At 39.7% G+C, this 8693-nt stretch overlaps 1 protein-coding gene across 1 annotated transcript in view; it reads left to right on the plus strand.

Annotated features, from left to right (window-relative positions):
• The first annotated feature begins 542 nt into the window (after positions 1 to 542).
• LOC135260321 (myosin heavy chain, skeletal muscle-like) overlaps positions 543 to 8693 on the plus strand; it is a 15050-nt gene continuing 6899 nt past the window's right edge. Inside the window, exons 1-19 of the mRNA XM_064345565.1 lie at positions 543 to 639; positions 909 to 960; positions 1242 to 1439; positions 1589 to 1732; positions 1824 to 1980; positions 2146 to 2173; positions 4280 to 4385; positions 4520 to 4612; positions 5631 to 5694; positions 5792 to 5890; positions 5982 to 6085; positions 6173 to 6311; positions 6452 to 6570; positions 6780 to 6929; positions 7041 to 7211; positions 7519 to 7828; positions 8143 to 8213; positions 8352 to 8557; positions 8669 to 8691. Coding sequence (XP_064201635.1) covers positions 1245 to 1439; positions 1589 to 1732; positions 1824 to 1980; positions 2146 to 2173; positions 4280 to 4385; positions 4520 to 4612; positions 5631 to 5694; positions 5792 to 5890; positions 5982 to 6085; positions 6173 to 6311; positions 6452 to 6570; positions 6780 to 6929; positions 7041 to 7211; positions 7519 to 7828; positions 8143 to 8213; positions 8352 to 8557; positions 8669 to 8691 — 2179 coding nt within the window. The 5' untranslated portion in view covers positions 543 to 639; positions 909 to 960; positions 1242 to 1244. The remainder of the gene's footprint in view (positions 640 to 908; positions 961 to 1241; positions 1440 to 1588; positions 1733 to 1823; positions 1981 to 2145; positions 2174 to 4279; positions 4386 to 4519; positions 4613 to 5630; positions 5695 to 5791; positions 5891 to 5981; positions 6086 to 6172; positions 6312 to 6451; positions 6571 to 6779; positions 6930 to 7040; positions 7212 to 7518; positions 7829 to 8142; positions 8214 to 8351; positions 8558 to 8668; positions 8692 to 8693) is intronic.

Raw genomic sequence — 8693 nt, forward strand, 5'->3', positions numbered from 1 at the left:
TACAAAGAGCCCTTGCCCAAGCTGCAATATTTGACTAGTTGGGGTGAAAATGTGTTGAGCAAACAGCCACATAACCACATAATCATATACCGCCACACAACCACATAGCCACACAGCCACATAAACCACATAGCCACACAGCCTCATAAGGGGATATTCTTTTAAGTTTCAGTTGCAATAGTAAAAATAATATGTAATAATTTGCTTTATACAACATTTATTATTAAATACATTTTCTACCAATACAGACAGGTAATTAATTAAAATATTGATTTTTTTTCTTTAGCTTCAGTTCAGAGTGACATTACCATGCTTATGAAGGATGCACCTCAGATGTTACCACAGCACTAAGTGTGCACAGCAGTACCTAATATGGGCTAGAAAGACCTCACTTGATAAGACTCTGCTCTAAGCTTGTATGCTGTGGTTCCCATGCCCACTCTCATAGGCCCCTCAGACAACTGAAACAAAGCCTGATTCTCCTCCACCTCCCCAACCCCCTCCTGCGTCTGCACACCAATTGAACAGACACAATAACATTCCGGGTTCTCGAGATGCCACTTCCAAATTTGGAGAGTGACTTCCTTTAAAAAGAGTGGAGAGAGTTGGACCTGGACAGGCCAATTGCATTATCTGAGGGTAAGCTGCAACAGAAGCCACTTTCCTCCACCTGCACCTCCCACTTCTGTTACTGTGGAACTAATTCTTAGTTAGTAACAGAATAATTATCTGGCAATAGCACAGGTTCTGTAGTAACAGTTACCCTGTCTAAAAGGAGGCAATGCCCATTGGGCTGAAGGTGCATCTGTTTTCCTTTGCTGCCATCTGCTGCAAAGGCAAAGAAGCCTTAACTGCAGACAGTTGTGGGGAATGCTGGTAAAACAGTTTTTTCTCTTTCTTTCTTTTAGTCACTACAAGCCCAACTCACTGCTGATCTTCTGCTCAAGGATTTATTAAGAGGTAAGAGAATTTAATTTGCTAGTTTTCAAATAATAATTCCTTACAAAACACCAGCATCCTATTGAATTTTGTATTGCAGTACTAGAATTGCGGTTGTAGCTTAATCACTCTTTAAGGAGAAGCTGCTCTTAAAACAACAAACAGTCATACATTACAAAAGATTTATCACTTAAAGATGTATTTTTAACACTACAATAAATGGAGCTAAAATACATGAATCAAACATAAACACACAGATAATTGTGCTCTAAGAAATGAGTGATGACTTCTTGGTTGGTTAGAAAATGGGGGACCAGTCAGAGTTTGGGGCTGCTGCGCCTTTCCTGCGGAAGTCAGAGAGGGAGCGTCTGGAGGCGCAGACTCGCCCCTTCGACATGAAGAAGGAGTGCTTTGTGCCCGACCCCGTGGAGGAGTTTGTTAAGGCCTCCATCGTTAGCCGTGAAGGAGACAAAGTCACTGCTGAAACTGAGAGAGGCAAGGTAAGGGTGGCTGTTTTTGGCTTTGGATTTAAAAAAGGACTGGAAAATGTAAAACTTGCACTCACACTTGAATTCATTACTGTGACAATTTCTTGGGAGACATTACAATAATTTCAGAGTGATGCTGCTCTCAATTCTACTTTTCTTAGACCGTTACTGTAAAGGAGGTGGACGTCCATCCTCAGAACCCGCCCAAGTTTGATAAAATTGAGGACATGGCCATGTTCACCTTCCTGCATGAGCCCGCTGTTCTGTTTAACCTCAAAGAGCGTTATGCAGCCTGGATGATCTATGTGAGTACAGACCTGCCACACTCACATTCATTTACACAGAAGTAGGGAAAGAAAATGACCTGATGACTTGACCTATGCTTCTCTCTTTCAGACCTACTCAGGGCTGTTCTGCGTCACTGTCAACCCCTACAAGTGGCTGCCAGTATACAATCAGGAGGTGGTCATCGCTTACAGAGGAAAGAAGAGGAGTGAAGCTCCTCCTCATATCTTTTCAATTTCTGACAATGCCTATCAGTACATGCTTACAGGTAAGAATTTGGGAAGTAATGGACGTCAGGGCAGAGCTGTATGCCGGTTTTGACAACCTACCCTACTCTGTTGCCATTCAGCATTGGCACATTCACATGATGTTGAAAAACTATCTGATATTGCCTGGAAGTACACTGCGACAATTACCTCTTTTTTTCTTTCAGATAGAGAAAACCAGTCAATTCTCATCACGTAAGTCGACCCATTCTGCTTGGAATTTTCCCTTTAAGTCTGTGTTCTATCCATTTTTGTTCAATGAAGCTTGAAAGAAAATGAGACATCAATGAGAAAATAAGTGCCAATGAATTTACATTAAAAGTTGGTAACTGTTATTTAAAGCAATTTGAGTGGGTGCAACTATATTAAATTTACTTCTGCTCTGTGTGATTTACTGTACATAATGGCAGTAAATACTTTTATGAATCTGGTTAACAGTGCATCGTAGTCTGACATTGGGATTTTTGGTGCTATTCAGTGACAGCTGGTGATTCCTGACAACAAGGAGGAAGAGTTAAAAACATTGAAGGCTGGTTTGGGGATGAGGGCAAATTGATGGTGAACAGCCTTGTGCATGTTGGCATTAGATGAGGCTACTTGGCATTTTGGATGTTCCAGACTGAACTGGAAAGTAGCTGATATGGTCTAACATGCTTGCAGGGTGCTACAGTAAATCTTCCAAAGATTTACAGCTGGCTGAGCAAAGTTACATATGACTGCATATTTACGCTAAAAATAAACTAAAACATTACAGATTATACAGCTAAAATTGCTCTTGCATGTACATAAATTGTTTATTTATTGTGCTGTCTAATCTTGACCTTGTCTGTCAAAGGCATGTCAGTTGATGACATGGCTGTGAAATTTTCATTTTATACGTTATACAGTATGCAGTATTTCAGCAATGCAAATTTTCATTTACATTGCTACCCTGAAAAAAAGGCTCATGCCCAAGTTTACGAGTGGTGTTGAAGGTACTAATAGAATATTTGCACATGATTATATATAATCAATTTCTGCAAATGCATGTCTGACCTGGCCTTTTGAGTTTGCAGCCTGGCTGTTCTATTAGGTCATTTTATCTGAATTATATTCAATCCTTAAAATAATGTCAAGCATCATGTTTGTGGAAATATTCATAGTCCAGTGGGTTAACACCTTTTAATACTGTCTACATATAATATAACTAATAAAATGAAACCCTTCGTCATGTAAGTAAGTAGAACTCCTGGTGACAATGCTGCACAAACTAATGTGGGCAATAAATTTAGTGCCCCCTACTGGCACTAAATAAGATATAATAAGCTCCAGATAGGGCTATACATATATATGTGTATGTATATTCTGTACAAATATATTTATTTTGTTAATTTTGGTGATCGCTGCGAAATCACCCAAACTGTGGTTGCCACAGGTTCCAGTTTAAAATGCAGTTATACTCTATCACATAACACCACTATCGCAATGAGCCATTCCATTATCCAACCACAGTACACCACCAACACCAACAGTCTTAACAAATGAATTACATAGACTATTAGACTTACAGTGTCATTATACTATTATATGGTCTAATTCACACTGTCTGGAGGAGTGAGACAGTCACAGCATGCCATGTGCTCATAATTTCACATGCTTTTGTCAGTGTCTCTGGTTTCAACTCTTAAATTTGTCAGGGAATTGGACGATAGACATTGCAGATTAAGTAACTTCGCTTCAACACAGATTCTGTACATTCTGATTCATTTTTTCAGGGAGGACATGGTAAATGGTAAATGGACTGCATTTACATAGCGCTTTTATCCAAAGCGCTTTACAATTGATGCCTCTCATTCGCCAGAGCAGTTAGGGGTTAGGTGTCTTGCTCAAGGACACTTCGACACGCCCAGGGCGAGGTTTGAACCGGCAACCCTCCGACTGCCAGACAATCGGTCTTACCTCCTGAGCTATGTCGCCCCCATACATCTTCATCTCTGTCCTTTGATATAATCTTATCTCTCAGAAATATTGCAAATATAAATATTCAAATATAAAACATGTTTTAAATCAGAATGCATGTCCTTGCCTCAATTATACATTAAGTCACAGAACCATAATACCTAATTGTTTTGTGAAGTTTTCTAAACTGCATCATAGTGCATTTGGTCTGAATGCATTTTGTTGCTTTTGAATGATCAGTCTATGCTACTGGTTAGCTGTAAAGCTTGGCAAAGCTTGGCGCTGTTTGTGTAACACTTTATTTAAAAATGCAATTCTGAAACAAATGTAACAGAATCTGTGTTACTTTACTTGTATCTCCAGTGGAGAATCTGGTGCTGGCAAGACCGTGAACACCAAGAGAGTCATCCAGTACTTTGCCAGCATTGCTGCTGGAGGAATAAAGAAAGATTCTGCTTCTGACAAAAAGGTGAGCCTGTGCTGATCTGATAATTAAATGCTCAGTAGAAAAGATTGAAAAACTTTCTTAAAGCATTTCAAGAGTTCTGTCTATAGCTCATCCATGTATCTATATTATATACTATAAACACAATTCATTCTCAGGGCACTCTGGAGGATCAAATCATCCAGGCCAACCCAGCTCTGGAAGCCTTTGGTAATGCCAAGACCATCAGAAATGACAACTCTTCAAGATTTGTGAGTGTCCTGCTGCCACAACAGACTAAACTTGAGCAAAATACTAAGCTAGGGACATGGGCGGCAGGGAGGTTAGAGAGTGAAAAATGTAGGGTGGTGCAGACTGAAGATGGACGCTGACAGGGCTACATATGATAGTGAGAACACTGATACAATTTTAAAGCAATATTTTAGAAAGAGTGGCTTGGGACAGTGGGGAGTTAGGGAACAGGAGAGGTTGTGTAGAAGTAATAGTCTGAAATGTTTTTTTAAATTCTGGAAGTATAAGAAATACATAAAAAATACATTTTCTGGAACTTGAGGCTGCTATGAATAGTGGGGTCTATGCATTGGTTGGAATTACAGAGACATGGCTTGGGGAAAGGGATGGGGATGCATATGATATAGAGAGGTATAAACCTATTAGGAAGGATAGATCCAGTAAGCCAGGTGGGGGTGTAGCTCTCCATGTAAAAGAAAATCTTAATGCGAAGGAAAGGTTCAAAGAGGAGCAACCAAATGGTTCCTGGTATGAAAGATAAAAATTATGAGAAAAGACTTAAGATGCTTAATCTCTTCAAGTTTAGTCAAAGGGGGCTTAGGGGACTTTTAAATGCGTAAAAGGGATTAGCAAAGAGAACTACAAAAGATTCTTCAGGTTCTGTTCTGTTAGTAGAACAAGGGGGCGTAAATGGAAATTGGCAAAAGGTAAACTTTGCACAGATGTTAGGAAGTATGTTTTCACCCAGAGAGTAATCACTGTGTGGAATAGCCTGCCAGGTGATGTAGCAGAGGCAGAAACTCAGGGGGTTTTTGAGACCAGGCTTGATATGGCGCTAGATACTATCTAGCGTACTGAGCGCACTAGGTACATTTTAGTGGTAGGAAAACGGGGAGCATGTTGGGCTGAATGGCCTGTTCTCGCCATTATGTTATGTTATATTATGTTGTATTGTATTGTATAGTGTTGTGTTGTGTCGTGTTATGTTAACTACCGTAATTGTATGTGAGTCTTTTTTTTATTTTTATTGTTTATCAGGGCAAGTTCATTCGAATCCATTTTGCAGCCAATGGTAAACTAGCGTCTGCTGATATTGAGACATGTAAGTAAATGCGCAAATATATATCCACTTGATCTTTTAAAAAGTCAGTATAAGATTCAAAGACATGCAAAATTTTAATTGTGACCGTTTTGTGCAGACCTTCTGGAGAAGTCTCGTGTGACTTTCCAGCTCAAGGCTGAGAGAGACTATCACATCTTCTACCAGATCTTGTCCCAAAAGAAACCAGAGCTTCTGGGTGAGCACTGATGCTTGCATTGCACTAAATATATACTACAATCGTATTTGCAAGGAAGAAATGAATGTCAACTATATTTACTTTTCATTAGAAATGATGCTCATCACCAGCAACCCCTATGACTACGCCTTCATCTCCCAAGGAGAGACGACCGTAGCTTCCATCGATGATGCTGAAGAGCTTATGGCCACAGACGTGAGTGAATAATCATGGTTAATATCAGATGATAATGATGTAACCCACTGCAGCATTTGCCTTTTGTCTCTCGTCTCTCTCCTGTAGGAAGCATTTGATGTGCTGGGCTTCACCCAGGAGGAGAAGAATGGCATTTACAAGCTGACTGGGGCCATCATGCACTACGGCAACATGAAGTTCAAGCAGAAGCAGCGTGAGGAGCAGGCAGAAGCAGACGGCACTGAGGGTGAGTCTCATGGCTGGACCTCCTGATCTATACTGAAAGCACAGCACACAGTTTTACCTAATATGGAATCTGCCTTATGCCCCTCACTGCATAAATGGTCTGAGTCACTCATTGACCGAAATTTTGCTTTACTTGCATAGATGCTGACAAGGTTGCTTATCTGATGGGCCTGAACTCTGCTGATCTCATCAAGGGTCTCTGTCATCCAAGGGTCAAAGTAGGAAACGAGTGGGTCACCAAGGGACAAAATGTCCAGCAAGTGAGATATGAACAGTAGCTACAAACCAGGATGTTACAATAGGATATTCAGACCTATATCTTGAACTTACATATGAAACATGTAGAATTTGGTGTATAACAAAACAATAAACCCAATTATGAACAACTACTAAAAAAGTAAAAAAATGACTAACAGATTGCAAAGGCAACAAAAAACATAGATTTTTTTGTATTTCTCTGTCGACACAGGTGAACTATGCTATTGGAGCACTATCCAAGTCAGTGTACGAAAAAATGTTCCTCTGGATGGTGGTGAGAATCAACCAATCACTGGACACCAAGCAGCCTCGCCAGTATTTCATAGGTGTCCTGGACATTGCTGGTTTTGAGATCTTTGATGTGAGTTTCTAGGATTTGTTAACAGCTATATTTTCTAATGATATTTTTGTACTAAACCTGAAAAGACGTTCATGTGAAGGTATTAATCCAAAATATATTTCTCTATTGCAGTTCAACACCTTTGAGCAGCTGTGCATCAACTTCACCAATGAAAAACTACAACAGTTTTTCAACCACCACATGTTCGTGCTGGAGCAGGAGGAGTACAAGAAGGAGGGAATTGAGTGGGAGTTTATTGACTTTGGGATGGACTTACAGGCTTGCATTGACCTGATTGAAAAGGTGGGAAAAAGTAAAAGTCTTGCAGCTATTTAATTTATTTGGTTTTTATCTGATTCTACAGTATGATTGTGGAATTTGCACAAATATACATTGACGTCCAGTTCATTAACATGCAATTAAGTTAAAAAAAATTCTGTCACAGATACTATGCACTCAATATGAAAGATACTGTATTATATGTTTATATATAATATATATTGTCTGTTCCCTTAATCATGTCCAAACATGCCTGTTTGTAACCAGTTCAAACCAGGTCTGTAACCTGTGTATTGGGTATAATATGGCTTACATACACTATTCCCTGTAGCCCATGGGCATCATGTCCATCCTTGAAGAGGAGTGCATGTTCCCTAAGGCCAGTGACGCAACCTTCAAAGCCAAGCTCTATGACAACCATCTGGGAAAATCCAACAACTTCCAGAAGCCCAGGATTGTCAAGGGGAAACCAGAGGCTCACTTTTCCCTGATTCATTATGCTGGTACTGTGGACTACAACATTGGCAACTGGCTGGTCAAGAACAAAGACCCCCTGAATGAGACTGTTGTGGCGCTATTCCAGAAGTCTACTCTCAAGCTACTGGCAATGTTGTTTGCAAACTATGCCAGTGCTGATTCAGGTAACCAGATATTTACCAGATATTGAGGTATATATCAGGTTGCAAATAAGTTAATGATGGCAATACGTTTTGAATGTGTGTATGAAACCTGTAACAAGTTCATGTGACGTGAACAAATTAGCAGTTATATCATATGTTGAATATATTTTCAGTAACTGCAGCCATTATTTCACCATAGCACAAGATTAAAATGACATAGAAAGACGTGCAAAAGGATACTACATGCTGATTTCCCACAGATATAGTATCAATACTGAACTGATGTTAGCCTACTTAATCAGTATGACTAACGTTTTTAAAAATGAATAATTCAGCACAAGAAAAGGGTGGAAAAGGTACAAAGAAGAAGGGCTCCTCCTTCCAAACGGTCTCTGCTCTCCACAGGGTGAGTGTAACTATTTATGATCGATAATTTTTATTATTCAATATCTAACTCAGTGAACAAATAAAATGCCTCCAACACCAATATTGTTTGATATTTATTTTTCTGTTGTCTTTTTATTGTCTTTTCTATTTTTTACAGGAGAATCTGAATAAGCTGATGACCAACTTGAGATGCACTCACCCTCACTTTGTCCGCTGCATCATCCCCAATGAGACCAAGACTCCTGGGGCCATGGAGAACCCTCTGGTCATGCACCAGCTGCGCTGTAATGGTGTGCTGGAAGGCATCAGGATCTGCAGAAAGGGTTTTCCCAACAGGATCCTGTATGGAGACTTCAAACAGAGGTGTGGAAGCATTATTAGTTCAGTAATTATATGTTCTTTCAAGCCTTTACCTAATACTTACTTACAAGTCAAATTTCATCTAGTAGCTTAAAGATTAATTGTCCTTTACAGATACCGCATTTTAAATCCTGCCGCA

This window comes from Anguilla rostrata, chromosome 8, assembly GCF_018555375.3.
Source record: "Anguilla rostrata isolate EN2019 chromosome 8, ASM1855537v3, whole genome shotgun sequence".
NCBI lineage: Eukaryota > Metazoa > Chordata > Actinopteri > Anguilliformes > Anguillidae > Anguilla > Anguilla rostrata.